This window comes from Quercus suber, unplaced genomic scaffold, assembly GCF_002906115.3.
Source record: "Quercus suber isolate HL8 unplaced genomic scaffold, Cork oak 2.0 scaffold_536, whole genome shotgun sequence".
Taxonomy (NCBI): domain Eukaryota; kingdom Viridiplantae; phylum Streptophyta; class Magnoliopsida; order Fagales; family Fagaceae; genus Quercus; species Quercus suber.
The window spans coordinates 256,305-276,966 of NW_027069984.1; the positions used below are offsets into that span (position 1 = coordinate 256,305).

At 33.1% G+C, this 20,662-nt stretch overlaps 2 protein-coding genes across 2 annotated transcripts in view; both read right to left on the bottom strand.

The window, feature by feature from the left end:
* Nucleotides 1-8,316: 8,316 nt before the first annotated feature.
* On the bottom strand, nt 8,317-10,043 carry LOC112035625 (NAC domain-containing protein 26). The gene is made up of 2 exons (XM_024068459.2): nt 9,450-10,043; nt 8,317-8,555 (listed from the first exon to the last, which is right to left on the bottom strand). The coding sequence occupies exons 1-2, from the start codon at nt 9,867-9,869 to the stop codon at nt 8,517-8,519; spliced, it is 459 nt and encodes a 152-aa protein (XP_023924227.1). The 5' UTR covers nt 9,870-10,043; the 3' UTR covers nt 8,317-8,516.
* Nucleotides 10,044-11,554: 1,511 nt separating this feature from the next.
* LOC112035623 (autophagy protein 5) overlaps nt 11,555-20,662 on the bottom strand; it is a gene marked incomplete in the record, with an annotated part of 11,588 nt that continues 2,480 nt past the window's right edge. The window contains 4 exon segments of the mRNA XM_065763992.1: nt 11,555-12,168; nt 13,811-13,942; nt 15,745-15,843; nt 18,058-18,145. Coding sequence (XP_065620064.1) covers nt 11,852-12,168; nt 13,811-13,942; nt 15,745-15,843; nt 18,058-18,145 — 636 coding nt within the window.

The following is a 20,662-nucleotide window of genomic DNA, read 5'->3' on the forward strand; positions in this document are numbered from 1 at the left end:
GCTATCATCAAATAATATTAAATCTACATCATGAAAAGGAATTCACATTAACTATTTGCTTGAACTAATAATTTTCTCTAACAATTTTATATATCTCTTTATCCCTTAGGACTTCTTTAATATTAAAATTTACGACTCTGTAATCCTTTTAAGGATATCCCATCCATTAGTGTATCAAAACGTAACTCTAAATAAAATTTTTAAAAAATAATACCATGTAGTCTATACTCTTCAAGTGCATAACATATTTTAGATGTAACTACAAATATTCTGGAAAATGAAAACCTTGGTTAAGTTTGCTCAAGCTTTTAATTATTAAATTTAGGAAATTTTTTTCATATAAATATGTTGGGTGATTGCTTGAATCCAAAGAACAATACTTTATATACAATTTATATGATCTAGACTCAAGTGATTTTTAATAAAGTTATTCTAAAAGTTTATAGCCAAGACCATGCAACGCATGAGAATAATGCTAGTATGGCATAAAAGTAGACTCCAATTTGAGATTTAATTGAATTTTCTCTCACCTTATGGTTTGAAAATCTTAAGGACTTTATTTATTCATTTTGACAAACTAAGACTTAAGCACGAGACACTAGAGAATGATATAAATTGACTAGAGCTCTTTTTTGCTAATCACAATGTAACATTCATGTCTCTTGGTCTCTCTCTTTTTTTTTTTGGGTCATATTAAATATTCTTGGAGAATTATATTGAACTTAAAGAAACATGTATTTTTTTTTAAATAAAATTTTTAAAATATTTTAAATAATATTGTTTCATCCATAAGTAATATCAACAAGATAAGTTCATCATTATATTTTTTTCTACATCATAGCTTAGTTACTGTCATTATTGAACATGTTCATGAATAAGTTTCTCATTTGTGCAATTTAATAGTAAAATTATCAAACATTCTGTTTCATTTTTGCTAAACAAAAACCAGCAAGAGCTCCACACTATTCATTGATTTGTATTTTTCAAGAATCATAGATGGAAATGCTTAAACTAAAACTAGCTACGTGTCTGAAAACTCGGGAATATAACAATATATTTATATATATTTTTATTTTATTTCATGTTACTAAAGGAGAGCTTCACGTACCCTACCATAATGAAAACTTCAAAAGAAAAAAAAAATTACAATTTTAAAATTTCAAAATCTATTGAATGAGTTGAGACTTACCTGCATATCAAACAGGTTCACAAGTAGTTTAGAATAAAAGCCAGATCTAAAGCAAGAGTCCACAAACACACCCAAACATAGATAAAACATAAACATATGTATATACATAAAGTAACAAACTAAATGAACAATTAATAATTTAGAGAAACAAATAACAACTAAATGAGTAAAAATATACTTTAATAACACAAATTTAAATGTTTATATACAAAATTTAAAAGGAAACAATAAAGTTATTTTATTTTGCACTCTTATCTTTGATTTAAAATTCTGCTTATTTATATCATTTTTCCCTAATGTGAACCTCAATCAACACGCTTTGAGACCCAACAAATAATATTGGAATACTTGCCCAAGAAAGCTAAAATTTTATTTTTGATAGAAAACCCCGACCCAACGTCTATAAATGAAATGTGAACCAAAGGTATAAAGTAACAAACCTTGACCCAATGATTATAATTGAATCACGAACCGAAGGTATAAAATTTAAACGCCACAAGAAAGAATCCATGATAAATTCACAAGTTTTTTGAAGAACCAATAGAAGAAGCAAACCTCACGCTTGTCTTGATTTTGAAATCAAAAAAATTAATTCCTTGATTACAATGAGTGCATGCTATATATAAAACATGGCTAAAATGGGAAAGTAGATAAAAGATGACTAAATAATAGAAGCCTAAAATTAAGTTGATTTGGTCTGAAATTAGCAGCTCCTCCTTGCCAAAAATAGACTAAAATGGGTAAACAAATCATGATTATGGAAGACAAGTCAATCAGCTGATCGGTACACATGCTGATGCAAATTTAAGACCTATGCCAATTGGCACTGTGGGAATGCTAATCGGCACTTCCCAGGTGCTAATTGGTAATATTGGAGTGCCAACGTTAATGGAAAAAAATTCTTAAAGTAGAACCCACAAAATTTCTTTAACGTGAAGGGAGAGAGAGCGTGCTAAATTTTAGATTTTCTCCTTTATTTATAGAGGTGTGTCTACTTAAAAAAAAAGCTATGATTGTTTAGTAAATCAGCATATACAAATTAGGCCAGGTTTTATCCCTAAAAAATCGAATCTGATAGGCCTAGACCTAAGCTAATCATATATCTAATTTACAACCTATGCCAATTGGCACTTCCTCTTGGTGATGTAAACAGTATTTGTAACATGAGTATTTCTAATTCACAGTGTAACTAAAATGAGAAATTTTAATTCTCAAAAAAAAAAAAAAAAAAGAGTATTTCTATTTTAGTCTTAAATAAGAAAAACACATGTGAGCGCCACAATCTACAAAACTTTATTCTTTTCAATCAATGTATTTAATACAGTATAATTGGAGGGTAACCATGACAACTTGTATTTACCTTAATTTTAGATGTCAATAAGTATTGTTATTATTATTATTATTATTAGTGGTTACCTTAATTTTATATCATCTCCTTTAGCTTTCTTAATTTGTTGTTCTTTTTAAATGGAAGATGGCCTAATAATCTCAAGGTGATGTCCATAGGTTATTATTATTATTTTTAAACAAAGAAATGTTAGTGTCAAAGGTGCAAATATATAGGAGCAAGAACGTGCACATACAGAAATGTTAGTGTCAAAGGTGCAAATATATAGGAGCAAGAACGTGCACATACACACAAAGACACAACTAAACATAAATATAAATGGAGAAAAACACATAAACATAAACATAATATATGTTGATGTACGAAACTGACAAAATAAATTAAATAATAAATAAATCATAGAAATAAAAAACTATGAAATTAATATATATATATNTTTCCTTCTAAAAAAATCTACAAATATTAATTTAGTTGGTCATCTATTAGATAGTGTTTCACTGTTTTGAGCATATATTTGACCATAAAAAAAAAAAATGGTTGCATGGCCACAACGTGGCAATCAATCAATATATATATATATATATTTAAATAAATCTTAACTAGTAGCAAAGTAGGAACATGTTATTCCAATTAATTTCCCAACCTATCTCAATACTTCTTTCTTCCTATTTTGTTGTTGACCAACTAGTCTCTCTCTCTCTCTCTCTCTCTCTCTCTCTCTCTCTCTCTCTCTCTCTCTCTCTCTCTCTCTCTCTCTCAAGATTGCCAGCAAGCCATAGCCCATGAGTCGTTTCCTCTGTCTCTACAACTAGCATGGCCACTAGTACAAGCCACCTGATAGAGGGACCTCCTCTGTTGCAAAGCTGCAAAAAAATTATCTCCTCCATTGCAAAACGAAAATTTCTCTAATCCTGCGTTGTGAATTTTTCCATATTGTCATCTTCATATATATATATATATATATTTTTTTTTTGGGTTAGGGAGTTCAAATTTATATTTTAGGGGGTCAAAACAAAAATTTATTTAAAACACACTATATAAATTTTTTTTTTCTCTTCAGGTCAGGGGGTTCATTTGAACCCCTTGCCATCAACATAGCGCTGCCCCTAGAGACATGGGATGATATCGATTGAGAGATCAAACTTGAACACTAGCTATAGTCTATAGATGATGCCTCCAACCATCCCAGTACAACTTTTTTTTTCCCCCTAATTTTCTTCTTTGGCTTGCATGTATAAGTTAGTATTAAGCGTAAGTGTATAAAATGAGAGTTGGTCAGAATGAGCTTCGTGGGGCTTATATTATGTTCCTCAGGTTTGTTCTGAGGTACAGGTTACACCTGTTCTTGAATTACAATCCACTACTTGTATTGCTATTTTTCTTCTCTGCTCTTTCTACAGTGGTCTTTCCACCTTATATAGTCTCCCAAGTTGTATCTTAGTCTTGCACTTAGAGGGCTTGGGTTTGTTTCCCTTGATACTTGTCCCATCAAGACTTCACTAGAAGGCTTCTACACCAGACTATAAGTTGTGATGACACTATTCAGGGGCATTTCTCCATTAATGTGGCTAGTTTAGTGGGTTTAGAGTATTGAATGCAGATGTGATGGATGCTTTATCTACATTATTCCCTTCTTTGCTTGTTGACAAATCTTCCCCCTCTTCCTCGATTTATGCTTATGGTCTTTAGAACTGGTCTTCGACCTTCTTGAGGACATAAGAGGTCTTGGCATTGTAGACTCCCTAGACTTTGATGAGTTGCTCATATTTTTCCTAAGGGCTCGCTGTTAGTGCCTTCCTAGTATGTTCTTCTAACATTGGACTTCTCACTTTTGACCTATCCTCGGATTCTTGTCCTTCCATCCACACCACACACACACACACACACACACACACACACATATATATATATTATTCTTCGTGTATTCTTATATATTCTTAGGCACAACTTCTTCTTCTCCTTCTTCTTTTCTCTCCCCCATTATCAATAATTCTCAATCTCTTAGAGCATCTCCAATAGGTTCTCTAAAGCCAATTATTGAGAGTAAACAACAAAAAAGCCCTCCAACAGCCTCTCCATCTCCAAATTTTTTTTAGAGTTGCTATAGTAGCTCTCTTGATGTAGAGAGTACTGTAGCTTTACTGTAGCCCATTCAAATCTTTTTATCTATTAAAATAATCAGCTTGTTGGATAAATTTTTTTTTCTCTTTCCTCCATTTCTCTTTCTTTTTCATTCTCTCTTTCTCTTACTTCTCTTTAGAAAAAACTCTCTCTTTGCTTCTTATCAGAAAACAACAGTGAAGCCCAAAATTGGTGGAGCTCTTAATCAAAATACAAACTCAAATCACAATTTTAAAACTAATCAAATTAGAACCAAAAAAAGAAAAAAAAAAAAGAAAAAAAAAAGGATCAAAGCTGACCCATCTAGCCTCGGTGGGGAGGAGGACATGTGGTGGTGGGAGGAGAAAAAGGTTGTCCTCTAGCCTTTGTCATCCGCGCATGATCTTTGTGTGTGAGAGAGAGAAAGAAAGAGAGAGAGCTTCTTGAAGTCTGGCGAAGTGCTAGAGAAGAAAGAAAAAAGAAAAGTAACGACAAGAAAGATATGTATAGTAAATATATAATTATAAATTATTAAATTACTAAATAACTATTATAATGTCATCTAACCAAAAATCAATCTTTTTTTTTTTCAATTTTTTGATCCACAAATCTAATTTTTAAAACCATTGATAGAAGTATTGAAAGACTTAAGAGAAAATAAGGTGGTATTTTTTAAAACTTTTGATTAGATAATAAGTTTAATATATATTAAAACGATGTACCAGTATATACACGATTACTTGAATGTTCCATTCCATTAGTCAACTCAGAATATTCACTAGAACGGAATTCAAAACCTTGTGGTTAATATAATGATAAGGACCAATAAATTGTCAAAATTGACCCTCCTAAAAAAAATTTCTAGAACCGCCACTACATGTCTCCACCTTTTACTTTCTGTGTTCTTCCCTTGGAAACCAATAGTTACTCATAACCCGAAAATCAATCAAGGATTTATATTAGTGAAATATTTAGTTTTGATAGTATTGTAAACATTTCGTTGAAGCCGTGTCCATTGTGCGAATAAACCTCAATGTGGTGCAGCATGAGATATTTGTACCGTTTAGTGTGATTTTACCATTTTCAATTTGGATCTAATAGAGTATTTCATGGTGGCGTTGAAGTGTTATATGAAATCTTAAAGAAAATATGAATTTGACACTTAACTAGACAATGGTTATATTGGTATTATAACCTATTAGGACTTGATGGAAATCTTAGTGAACCACCAGTATGCATATTCTCATTAGATTATATCCTAACGGGATGGGAATACCTCTATTAGTCTCAAAGGAGAAATAATATATTATGGAGGATTGTAGCAATGCTTAAAGATTAGTGAATTATTAGGAAGTATCCCTTACATCTATATGGTATACGACAAGGTGGATTAATTATATAATTGTGTTACTCCTTTACTTTTAGGTGGGGAGAAAGAGCCCATTCGATTTTGGATCTAGACTACGAGTATTAGCAAGAAAGGTAAGTAATTATACATGATATGTACAAGTTTGTTCAGGAGCAATTCTTGTAGAAGTATTAATTGAATAAGTTCCCTTACAATTCGTTATTGCCAATAATAGGTATTGCCAATAATAAGTTCCCTTACCCATCAGGATAAGACTTACCCTTGCCCCTTATAGTTTCCTCCCCTAGTGCACAAGAATTTCTTACTTCCTCAATTTCAGTATACTCATATCTAAGACCTTGGGGGTCAGAAGGTCTTTCCCAACTCTGAAACCCAATTCTTCCAAAGCAATCTGAATCATTCACATCTTTCTTGCTCCAAATTTCCCCCACATTCCTTAATGAAAAAACCGCTGGAAACCTCAAACTAAACCCAATTGAGCAATCACCAACAGAAGCATCAGCCAAAATTCTGCACGCAACACTACAAAACTGGTTATCTTTCCATCCCAAGCACCCTCAGCAATTAATGTCGCATTAGGACCAGGAAATTCAAATTTCATACCAGTACTAGGATTAGGAAAACCCATCAATATCTGTACCTTTCTGCTGTGCTGGTCACACCGAACCCCGCGAAAAGCAATCCAATTAGGCAAATGCCCAATGCTCCCACGTAAAGGATTGCAATTCACACTACCACAATCACTCCAATATTCCAATTCATAAACACTAGTCCATCCATCAAAAATGAAACAAACACCACGGTCCAATTTGCTTAGAGACAAATTGATATTAATATTATTCTTATCTCTACCACCTCTCTCTCCACTCAAAACAATTTGCGTTATCCTCCAATTGATACTGATACATTGGATTCTGAGACAAACCCATTATCACAATCGGTTCAAAGTAATTATCATCACTTTCCATATGCAAGCTCTCTAATGTACCATCAATTAAACTACCATAAATAGTATTATTCTTTGAATAATTAAGCTTAAGAACAACCTTAGAATAATTCTTCCCCGATCCGACCATACAGAGCTTCCCAGAAGATTTTGACCGATACCCATTAACGTAAAACACCGAATCTTCTTCCCAAAACTTTATACTTCACAAATGCCACCAACGGGAAACAGAGTACTGTAACGGGTCTCGAATGTATAGGGTGGCTTTGAACTTGTGAACGCCATGGGAGGTGGTGGTATGGATATATGAGGGGTCAAAGGAGAGAGATATCCCGGATTCAGCGGTTGAGTTGAAGATTCCGATGCCGCCGGAGAAAAATGCGAATTCGAAGCGGAGGAAATCGTCGTTGCAGTGCTCGGAGTACAGGATTTCAGGTTTCCGAAACGGGTTTCGGAAAAAGGCGGCGGCGGCGGCGGTGGTGGTGGTGGGGACGTTGAGGAATAAGAATAGTAAGCGAAGGAAGGGACTAAGTGTGAATTTCAATTTCCTGGGTTTTGAAGAAGAAGAACATGAATTTGAGCCCATTGGTGCGGTGAACGTGAAAGAGTTTACAGACAAAAGCTTAACCCATTTGACCCGAACAGTTTGACAGTTCTAGTTTAAGGGCACTTTTCTCCGATACACTTTCTTAATATGTTTTTTTACGCTAACAATGATCTCCAAAGATTACTATTCCCTCGAGTGTGTTTTTTAGTGCTACACCCTTGTCCTTTTTTTTTTTTTTAAGTGCTACACCCTTGGCCTGCACCCAACAACATAACAAGAAGGAATCCCTTAAGTTGGTTTAAAGATAAGGTTTCTAATTAAAAAAAAGTCGTGAAGCCTATGAGACCGTATGAATCACCAAAAAAAAGTCCCTCCTATTTATGTGCATCATTGCAAACGTTACGTAGTGAAATATTGCCACCACAATCTTTTCGAATTTTATTTCTATCATTTATTTATTAAAAATAATTAATTAATTAATTAATTCTCTTCTAATACAAGTCTACAACCCATAAATTTTGTATTTATGATTATTTTATAATTAAAACACAATACCATTTCCATCTATTGTTTGTAACATTTGGATCTACATTCACACCCATAACGTAAAAGATCGTTGGGATGAGATTGAAAATCCTTTTCAGTTAAGCTATGCTCATGCACACACGAGCTTGTTACCAAACAAACCTAGAGAAAAAAATTAAGGTAGTAGCAAAGCAAACCAGGATGCCATTTAAGAACATCAAAAGCACGCTACATAGACGATATCATTGATCATCAAAATTAATCGTGACTAAATTTTTAAAAAAATTATATATAAAAAAAATCCGAAAGAAATATGTATTCAAAAAATGATAAAAATGAAATATTTTTATCAGTACAAATTAAGAAATGACAAAAATGAAATACTGTCAAAGTAGTGTTTTTCTACTTTCTATTTAAAAAATTAAATTGAAGTTGCTCCATCTTTTGCTCAATGAGGCATTGAGGCCTTCAGAAATGTTGATCTTATATATCTCACTCCTTCTTTGAAATGCAACAAATAACATAATTATCCTGTACAATAACAAAAATAATGAGATTTAGGACCCATACGATAATTAATTGAAAAGCGAAAAGAAAAATTTGTGATATAACAATTATCACAAGAAACAGAGCAAGGAAGTTAAACAAAGAAGATAACTTATAAATACAAAATTTTGAATTAAAAGAACATTTAGTAAATTTGGACAATATGAAACATTAAAACCAAAAGTGGGTCACCATAATTGTAACCAAATAAAATGGGAGAGCATAAGCATTTAATTAAAATCGGACTCATTATGCTTAGAAGTTAGAACCCATCAGCACCCAATTCCCGGAATATGTAAATTAAAAAAGCCACGGTGTTGTATTCTCACACACATTAATAACTTTGAACAATATGCAACATTAAACAAGAATCATTAAAAACCAAAACTGGGTCACCATTATTGCAAACCAAATAAAATGGGTGCTAATTACTATTGCAGTAACAAGTAATATTAATTATCAAAAAGTAGCCATTTATATCACACACTGTGTCCAAAAGTCCCAGACCACAAATTCGATCACATTAACTAAAAAACAATAGCCCCTAGAGTCCACTAACAAGTAAAACCATGGAGTTCCGAAAAAACATTAGTTAAAGTTAAAACCCTAAAAATCAAAATTGGCCACTTGAAAAAACTGGTCAAAACCTCACTGGTAGAGTCACATAAATTCAGTGACTGAAATCTAAGTTACAAATCACTAAATTAAGGAAACCCCATTTTAGTACATGACCCAAAAATCATAATCCTGTCCTAAATTTATTAACTTGGAGACAGATACAATCCCCATATATATAGACAGAGAGAGGTTTCAAAGAAAATCAAGAAACAGAGCATTAGAATGGATATTAAAAAAAATCAGGAAAATCAAGAGTCATACCTGATTAGCCGTGTTTCCATACAGCCCGTCGAGCCGGAATTCATGCATGGTCCATCTTCCCATGCCGTTGAAGCCGTTCTTGGCGACGAAAGTGAAACTTCTCTTTGACCCATATTGTGTTTCGTTAAGAAAAAGCTGTTCATCCTTTTGACATCTCCAAGTCCCACAGTGTGTAGATCTCTCAATTCGCTTCCCTTTCTGAGTCTTCTTCTTCAGTTTTGCGTAGAAATAGAGACGCTCCATGTGGGTTTCTTGAAAGACTTTGATCCATGCGTTAGGATCCCCATAAACATCACATTCAGTGATATAATTCATTGAATCCTCAAACATTGGCTTTCCATTGACCCTGTTGAGAAGATAGTAGAGAACAATTTCTGGGTCTGTGGGACCAAAAACAACACCGGGTGGCAAGTCATACATGGCTAAAATCTTGAGCACAGATGTATGATTAGAATCTTGGTGGTGTGTTAAAGAATGTGTTCAAAGGATTTGAACTTTTGAACTTTTGAACTTCGAAAAGCAATTAATTTTTTTTTTCTTTTTTGGAAACGAAAGAGCAAGTAATACTGAAGCCAAGACAATCAATGGAAGAAGACTAGGATTGAGGTTTCCGAATACTCAAGGGATTATTATATCAGAGATACAGATAATGGCGGCTTGGGGATGTTTAGGGGTAAATGGGTAATTACAGAAATAAACTTCCAACGGTCAAAATGGTTATGTAAGTGGGACAGCTACATATAATTTCAAATTTTTAATATTAAATCTGGGGTTAGTTCATTGACGTGACGACTTGTTTAGTTAAGTTGAGTCTTGAGAGTTGAGAGTAGAGAGGCCAATAGGAATGGAAGAGGAAGGAGATGAACAAGTTGGTGATAAAGAGGTTATTTTCATTTATTAGTTTCCAATGACACATATGACTGCCAATTCTTTGTGCACTAATTTTATGGGTATTAATATTTTTTTGAAATATATATGTATTAATTTTAGGATAATACTTGTTGCACAAAAGGTACACCATTTCATGATTTTAAAATTCAAAATTATGACTTCAATTCAAAAATAGGATAGGTGTAAAATTGTGTATAACAATTTGTGTGTGATAACCACAAACCTTAATTTTATGGTGCATTTGACTAAAGGACTAGGATTAACTCACAATTTACAATTGAAGAAAGATATAAACTTTGTTCAGGCATTTTTTCAAGCTTGGTGGTGGCAGCAAAGTTAACTGAGGCCCACATTTGAGTTAAACATCTCCCATCTTCTTCTTCTTCTTTTTGGGTTAAACAAGCACGTATGAATATTTGCACTTGAAGTGCTTCCTATTCACATGATTTTTTTATTTTATTTTATTGAAGGATGATATTCCAGTGTTTGACACCAACCAATAATTTGAGCCCAATTCCTATGTATATCTTATGACTAATAATTTTCACTTCTAACATTTACCATTGAATTTTTCCTCCGCTTTGATTCTTTTGAGACCGTCTTAATGGCAACTTCTGTGTTGAATTCACTTAATAATCCCCTGTAAACGCCTCTAAATCCTCCTTCAGCAAAGTTGCTTTGGAAGGGGAGAAACCAGCACTAGCACATTTCGGCAAAATTTTATGAATATGTTGAGAAATGAATTACCCAGTTTTTACGAGTTTGTTCCTTGAATTTGTGTCAATTACAGACTTTGTTTCAATAATCATGAGTATTATTTATGTTTACTTTTCTTGATTACTCTTGCTTCTGTTTAGTTTTACACACACATGTACATACATTCCTAATATATACATGTACAAGTTTTCTTGATGTTTATGATATGTGGATAATGTCAGATTGATGGATCACATGATCCTCTGTTCTTGTGCTGTGCTTACCCAAAACTAATCATGTGTTTGGCCGCTTGTGCTCCATGACCCTCAATTTCAAAAACAATATACATGGCTTCAAGGCTAGGATTAACCCTGCCTTGCCATGTTTTCACTCTGTTCTAAAGGTTGTTGGCGGTGCATCATGCTCTGTTTTGGACAGAAGGCAGAGTTTGAGCCAATCATGGTTCTTCTAACGTTCACTGTTCTTATTTACTTAATGTCTCAAATGGGGCGTGGACAAAAAGAAATAAATGATTAACTGTACATTGATAATGCAACTGTACAATTCTATACAAAAATAAAAAAAATAAAATGCAATTGCTTTTGTGGTCACCAAATAACAATATAGGCTTTTGTAGACCAGTGTGCCTCTCTCCCTATGATAAAGTAGAGATCATAGGTACCTCTGGGAAGGAATAAATATGTGGAGAATGCTATTCCAATTGTGTGGCCTACTTTGATAATTAAATTAAAAGAATTTGGGTTGGCCATCCCATCTATGTCCCTGTTTAATTGGCCAATTAATATAAATGTTATCTATAGTACTTGTGGAACTTTCAGGCACACACAAATATGTAGATAATGCTCAGGATTCGTTAAGTTCTTCACTACCCAAGAGAAGGGTATTTCCATTTTGGGCTCAATCCCTTGGATACGGACAATCTTGATTTCAACATTATCAGATGGATAGCAAGACTCCACATTTTCACTCAAATATTTCTCCCCCTCTTCTGAAGGAACCGTCTGTTCATTCTCATCCTCATCTCTTGATGATTCCTCATTTGTTGAGGATTTGTTTGGAAAATATTCAGGAAGAATACTTTTTACTGCATCTTGTAAGGTGAAGTAATTACCTGCAGTACAAGAAATTAAGCAATGAATAGTCCTCAAGATGCTGAAACAGGTTGGCAGGTCATCACTAGATAAGATGTGCATGCACCAGGATGAATGTTACAGTTAGAAGACTAGATGAAAACCAAGATAAAAAGAAGGAAATGAATTGTACACATCTCTCAAATATCATTCTCCTAAACCAGTTGTCATCTGCTATTTCACTAAGCTTAATAAATATTCTAAAAACTGAACCAGAACATGAGCCAGAAAGATGATTCAATCATGATTCAACATTACAAGGGGACATCAATTCTTGACAATTTTGGACACAACACAGTGGGGATACAACAATTGATTAATAAATGCTTTTAGGTATATTTTATTTATTTATAGGCATATTTCATGTTTATTTTAAGTTTTTGAAATAAATAATAACTATCCAACTCTTTTATAATCATATCTAAAAACAAAAAGAATTCTTTGAAAAATTTTTCCTCCCAACACAATAAGGATAAATAAGTACTAGTATCCCTGGCATGTCTGACATGGACACAATATGGAAGGTTTTGAAGTGTCTATAGCTTCTTAGCCGATAATGTCATAAACACAACTACTAAATCAATTTTAAAACAATATAATTTTATTAAATCCCTTATTCGTTTTTTGCTCAAGTAAATCCCTCATTTGTTAGAGAGCTTCATGATTGAGACTTTTTTTTTTTTTTTGGTGGGTGGGGGGGGGGCCTTTTTGGTGCTGAATAAAAAAGATCAAGGGCAATGATCAGCTGCAGCAACTGTCTACCTGTGCAGCACTACGTGGCTCCTTATCCACTAAGAACTAGTGCTTGAGGGGTCTACATTGACCAACAAGGGGCTTGAATCTAGGGCTTGCTTCTTCGATGATTTATTACTGTTTGAGCAAGCCATGTGGATGAGGACAAGATGTTGTGGCTTCCTTCAAAAAGGGGTTTTAGGTGAAAAGTTACTGCAAAGCTATGTGATTGGGGGGCAATTGTTCTTTTTCTTGGAAGTGTTTGAGTAAAACCAAGGGTGGCCTTCTTCATGTGGTCTGCAGCAATGGAGAAAATTCTTATGACATATATTTTGAGAGGGGTGGCACTCATGAGTTAATGTTAGTGCCTAGTAGATGAAGTGGAAATATAAGGAAAGATAAGATATTTGTTTAAAGATAGGGTTAGCTAATATTGAAGACAAGGACTTCTTAATTAAAGAGGTGACAAGAATATGGATAGGATAAAATCGCAGAAAAGAATACTCACAGTCAATTGTTGAGGATAAATAATCAACCCCAAAAGTTCACATAAAGAATCACCCGGGAAAGATAGGTAAAGCCCAAAACACAGGTATGGAACTACAGTTAACAGGGGGTATAATTCATATGTATTCACCAAAAACACTCGCATAAGGTGGTTAGTTGGCAGTAAGATATATCAATTTTCTAGACAGCAATTGTGTACTACTTTTTTCTCTGTCGACTAGCCATAAAAGTAGGTAGTCTATTCTATCCTGATGAATAATCCTTTTTTCCTGTTACAATCTATTGTATAAGAAAACTAAAAACACAGAATGAAAAGGCAAAAAATTAAGTTCACCACATTTACAGACTCCAAACAACTTGTTCTAACAATAGGGCGTTGCTTACCTTCTTCTCCATGGATCTCAACAGGCCGATTTATGTAAGAAACTTTGTCCCAACTATCAATTTGAGGTGCATCTTCTAGATCATCAAAATCCTCACTGACACTCCAAACATACAATCGAACTGGAACTCTACCTAATAATAGCTCCAACAATCATAAGCTTATTCACAGCAAAGATTAGAAAAATAGGAAAGAAGTAACACCTACAACTCCCACTAAAAAAATTAACATGGCTACATATTTTGAAATCTAACAATTGGATTGCATATTCTCTAAGTTCTTAACATGCGTGTCAAATTTCATGTCAATTGGACATTATTTACTATTCAATCCATAAGCTTATCTATTATGCATAATTTTAGACTACAAAAACTCGAAATTTAAACATTTGATTGCTGATAGAGTATTGATCTTTGAACTTTTGAAAATTTTGCAAGCATGAAAGATACGAGAAAAAAATGTAATCTAATGGTGAATTTGTCAAAATTCACATCCAATCAAAAAAATATTGAGTGGAGTTGTAGCTATTAAATACAAACTAGTTTGTAGCCAAACTTTGTCTCTAAAAACATAACAAAATAAATATTGTGAAAAAGTAGTTGTAAAAGGCAGACTTTATCAAGTAAATTACAACTTTGAAAAAGTGGTTATAGCACAATTTTCAAAGTTACTAAACATAAGCATTGACACCATATCAACCATACTGCCAGAAGCTCGTAAAAAAAATAAAAATAAAAATTGACAGGTTCCTTAATGGGTTTGAAAGCAAAATGTAATCCAATAACATTGGAGCCTATCTCCATGGACATTGAGAAGGAGAGAGCTCAAGCAGAAAGGATTTCTTTAAATTTAATATACGCACAGATAAAATCCTGGAAACCATTTCATAGAAACAAGGGTTCCCAAGAAGAACTATGTGCGAGAAATTTAAACCCCAGAAAGAGAAAAAGACTCAAAATAAGGATACCTGAATGAAAATAAAGAACAGAGAAAGCAAACCATGGATTATTGGTGTAGTGGCTCATACAAAGCAGAGGACACAGAGGCTCAGAGGAAGAACAAAGTCTCCTAAAAATTAGACTATCAAGAAAAGTAAAAAGAAGATAGTTTTACTTCATTTCCCCTACTTGAGATGTAAACTGCCCTAGTCTAATTGATATTGAGAATAGCATTTAGGTTTTCACATAAGTATGTCAGTGGTTTGGCTTCTTTTGATTTTGTAACTTAAGGAAACTAAGCTAATTTATAGATATCCTCCCTCTCTAGCTGCAGTAATGGTCCACTGGTTTGTTTTAGATTTATTCTGATATGAAAGTATATTGCTTGAATAAAATGATATGTTTATGTAGTTTAAAAATTGGTCACCACCAAAAACTAGCAATACAATCAGTTCTCTAACCATTTCGATCTTGCACATTAGATAGACCTAAGTAAATCTTTCAAAACCATTAACTTATGAACATGATATAAGGTGAGCCCTGTATAAACTAATTAGCATCATTACCTGATGGACCTAGAACATAAGGGTATAAAATATGCTATATACAACAACAACAACAACAACAACAACAACAACAACAAAGCTTTAATCACAAAATTTTGGGGTTGGATATGGATCCTCAACATATTAGTTAAGGTCGGCCACATGTATTCTTTTCCTCCATTCTTATTCTATCTAAAGTTATACTTTCTATTACTTCCTTGATTGACATGTACTTTAATGTTATTTTTGGTCTTCCTCTACCTAAGTCTATCTATTGCTCTTTTTTTTTTTTTTTTTTTTGATAGGTAAGAAAAAATATATTAAAAAACTGCTATTGCTCATGGAAACATAGAAAACGATTAGTTGACATTTTTTTTTATTATTTAACATGTTTGTATATCAATTACAGTGAAGCATCGAGACTGGAATGTGCTTTCAGTAGACTTTGCTCACCCGTCTTGACTTGTCCTTGTCCACCACCATCTGCATATTCATCTCCAACTGTTCCAAGCTTGAGTTTAGATGATATCCGTACATAGGCTTCCAAATTACCTGCTATACAATGTCTGTTAACACACTGAAAAGCTCAACAAGCTAATGAAAATGCTCCATTTAGTGCTCACAACCCAAAGAAAATGCTTTTTGAGGAAATATAAAAACTTTTTTTTTTTTTTTTTGTGTTTCAAAAAACTAATACAAAATACAATAATCCCAAGAAGTATAATCAAATTTATAATATGAAAAATGTTTTTATGCTTCTCAGTCAAATAATTTGTGTTACAATGATTTTTTTTTATTGGAGAAACAATGAACAAATATGGCTTATCTGTTTTACAATGAGTAAATAAAATTAACAGAAGCAAATTTAGATTGGGCTTAACTGTTTTTTTTTAATATGATAATTTGATAATTAGGGGTATCTAAATCCTGGACGTCTCCATTGCAAACGCCAGGAAGTGCCAGTCAAGCTACAAGACTCTTAGCGGCTTTTATCTATTTCTACTTTCTACCTCATTTGGTAATATAATTTTCTCAAAATCATTTGTAAGAAAAGTATTTTCCTTCGATTTTTTAGAAATGGTCAGACAGCAAACTTATAAATGAAATATCTAAACAACTACGGCGTACCTATACTAACAGGTGCATTTCTTAATAGGACAAAGTTTGAAAGGTAATAGATAACCTTATTAATTTCTGGGTGAGTAGCTGAGGCTCCTGGAACAAGCTTGTCTATGGCAGCCAACATCTTATGGACACCAAGTAACATCATTTGTACTTGGCAGCTTAAAATATATGATCTGTGAATCACTAGCAATCATATGAATTGTACACGATAAAGTAATGGGTGAATTATTGGAATCTAAGCAACTCAAGGTACTAGCTTGAATCATTAGGCATGGCCAGCTCTATGCATAGGCTCCCAAATTGTGCGTCAACAATCAGTTTCAACAGGATTCTTTTTATAAAAAATAAAAATAAAAAATAAAAATTTTAAAATGTGGGTTGTGAGCTCTCTCCACACTCTTAATGCCCCACACCAAAATCACTTTTTGTAAGCCAATCTCCCACACAATGGATTGTCAACATTAGCCATCAAATCTTCCATATGGCCACACACCAAAAAATCTCTCTTCACCAAAATCAAAATTGGAAATTAGGTTTCAGCTTTCCTTCACCACGCATCTTGTTTCCCAAGGTAAACTAAAATTCCTTATTTTAAAAAGTACTACATTTCCATCTACTTTTATTAAATTTTATGCTTGAACCATGATTTTGATTATCTACATAATATTACTTATGGTTTGGTTAGAATTAATTGATCGAATAATGTATTAAATCCATATTTACTTGGGCAGGCTTGGGCTTTTGCCTGATTCCATTGTTAAGTGAAATTGCAATAGTATCTTTAATAAAATAAATTCTATTGTTCTATGCATTGAAATTTATTTTAAAATTTTCATATTATAATTTTATATTGTAGTAGTATTTTTTTTATTATAAATTTCTACTAGAAAATAGCAATTTGGATATGAAAAACTTAAAGAAAAATATGAGAGAGAGAGAGAGAGAGAGAGAGAGAGAGAGAGAGAGAGAGAGAGAGAGAGAGAAGAATAAAAAAAATAATTTGATCTCAAATAACATCTCTAAATAAATTTTTGCTAATAGATGGATGAAAATCTCACAAATGAGAAAGAAATTTATAAAAAGAGTTAGAAGATAATGAAATTATACAATATAAAACATAGCACTGGAAATAAGCATGTGAAGAATTTCACCACCAATATTTAATCTAACAATTAGATTATCAAAAAAGAAGAAGTTTTTCAAAATTACAATAGATAAAATCCTACTTAAAACCAAATACATCACAAGAAGATTAAGCAGATTACACACGTTAACAATTGAAAAAATGATGTCAGCAAAATTTAAATACTAACACTTAAATAATAATTTTGTATGTAAAAAAGCATGAACAATGGATTTAAAAAATATATATATAGATATATAAATAAATATAATTTAATCAATATTTGAATATAAAAATGGTCCTACTTAAAGTTGTTGCTTTTTAGATTATATCAATTCAGTCCTGTCATTAGGATCATGCAAAGGGCTCTTTATTGTTCAGTGTTACATTTCACCTATTGTGTTGACAATGAAATACAAATTTGCCTTCATTTTAGCATTTATGCATCAATTCAAAGCATCAAGATGTGGGAAAAAATATGTATCATGTCCTAGTTATTTAGAAATTAGCAGACATACCATTTAAAACAGAGCGCCAAAGCTCCACCTGATCAGGTTGAGACATGTTCATGACATTCTTGCAGTTTCCATTGATTATATATGCTGCCTGTTTGTCAGAAATAAACATTATTGTTGACAATCCTTTTCTTGGTGTACATAACAATCAATTTCAAAAACATGTACATTTCCATTGATAGATTTCTATTTTTAATAAGTTTGGCCTCAAGGAGAGGGGGAAAGGGAGATTTGATTGGACTAGTGACATCCACTTCATGAGGCGTGATCCCTAGCTAATAGAGCTACCCTTTGGCATTTCCATTGATATGTTATTACAGTTTCCAATCATAATAAAAATATATATTAAAAAAATAAAGACAATTAACAAGAAATGAACAGCTGCATTCCATCAACAAAAATTCAGCACCTCAGTTTCTGGGTTACAGATTTATTGTACAATACTCTCACCATATTTTTCTCCGCAATAGCTAGGTTGTCAAGTAAACCTATTTCACTCTTTCCTATCATTTTTTATAGGGCCTAGGTCTTTGTATGAAAAGGTAGGGGGATTAGGGTGGGAATAATCATAAGATGAATTAGAACTGTAAGGACTGAGTTCTCAAATCTTGTAAAAGAAGATGCATTTGGTCGAAATCATTTCAGTTTCAATTCCAGATATTAATGAAAGGTCAACTTCTGGATCATACAACAAAAGCCTATGTAAAATATTCAAGCCAGACCATACACCAAAGCAACACATTGGATTTGGCTTGGTATCTTGTAATTTGTTATCTCAATAATTAAGAGCAATGAAAAGACTTTTACTGACCATAAATCATCTTAGTTAATGCAGGATAAGCCTAATCCATGACTACATGTGGTATTTCAAACAGCAGAACAAACTTAAGGGAAGTCAGAACAGGACAATGGCGAAGAAAATAAGCACCCAAACTAACCCAGGAAAAGGTGCCACTCAATGAATATTGATATTGATAGGTGTTCTGCAAGACACCACCCCTCCCCCACCCCTATCCCCAGCAGGTGCCAAAGAAAAAGCCCAGTTAGAATTATCCAACCTGTCCTCACAACCAAGGTAGATGATGACAATGTCCCAAGGCTACCCAAAGTAGAGCCTTAACTGAACCCCACTCACAGACTATATCGACATAAGGATAACACTTCTTTTTTTGGATTAGTAAAGCGGATAACTCTTATTTTAATTGGAAACAACATATTGTAAAGAAATAAGTATGACACACACACAGAGGCATCCAATACACACAGGTTTATGAAATGAAACTTAAAACAAGCACTCTCAAGACACAACAGGGACAAATTGTGAAGGGAACTGATATCTAAACAAAAATTTCCAACAAAATAGAGCCCTATTTTGAAGGGATACACCAGCATGTACAGAAAGAAGCAAACTCTATCAGAACCAAAGAGTTAGAGAGCTTAATTTTCTTTCTGCCCACAAACAAAAGCACACTAGCACAGTTTCCCCCCCCCGGCAAATATGTGTTGATACAAATAAAGTTACATGCATCAGTTTCCTTTATTTATTAAAGTAGATGAAATTGGACCATATAGACTGCCATGTCAAGACGAATTTGATATGATACTAGCAACGGAAAATCTATTAATTATGTTTCTTATACAAGTCAAGGAATATTTTCTTGACAGACTGCATGTTTCGGATGATGGAATAATCTGGTTCTTTTTCTTTTCTTTAATTTTAATTTTTTTATATCCATTTCCCAATGCAACATTTTTTATGTGAAATTTCTATTTTTGGATCTTCTTTCTACAGGTACATTTTAGAGGATACCCATCAAATATATTAGTCCCGTGTGAAGGTGAAGATAGTGTAAAATGGAGCTTTATTAATTCTTGAAAGAGGTCAGTCTATAATTGTTGGAAAAGTTTGTTGGATTGTAATAATTTTGATTTTTGATGTAATTACCTGTGGCATCAACATATGGAAATTTGCATATTTAATGGAAATAGAAGCAAATGTTTGAAAATGGGATATAATTGTTGAAAATGTGATGGGGCAATACTTAATGGGAAATAGAGGAAATTGTTTGAGGTACTTATTGAATATTTAGCCTGAGCAATATTGATAGTTTCCCAGCCTGATCTAGGTTGTTAGGTACTGTTCTGCTTGACTGGGCTGCTCATGAGAGAATTTTGAAGTCTGATAATACAATCCAAAGTTCATTTAAATTATGAAGAGGACTGAACTTACTTAATAATGATTATTTTCTTAAGTTCCAGTGTAATAATGTATCCACTTTACTTTTGTTCTTATTTTTTTTGATTGGTAAGTTTACACACACACCCAATTGGTTTTGATCCCACAATCTTACCCTCCATTTCTTCTGGGGGGAGGAGATGCTATTTTGAGTTAGAGCTCATTAGGTTTTTTTTTTTGGTCAAGCTTTACATGGAACTCTAGCTTCTTGCTAAGAAAAGTTATTTCAGATTATAATGGTGGTTTACAAGTGACGAGTGATGGCTTTTTGTTAGGCTATTGGTTGGAATAAAATGTGAACTTAGGCCTTGAGATTTTTTGTTTTTTTTTTTGTTTTGTTTTGGGTGGGGTTTGGGGGGGGGGGGGGGGGGG

Bases quoted from the DNA above. Each gene is read 5' to 3' on its own strand.
- LOC112035625 (XM_024068459.2), bottom strand. From the start codon at position 9,869: ATGTATGACTTGCCACCCGGTGTTGTTTTTGGTCCCACAGACCCAGAA. The intron at 8,556-9,449 runs GTATGACTCTTG...GTTATTGTACAG, and splicing joins ATGGAAACACGGCTAATCAG to GATAATTATGTTATTTGTTG.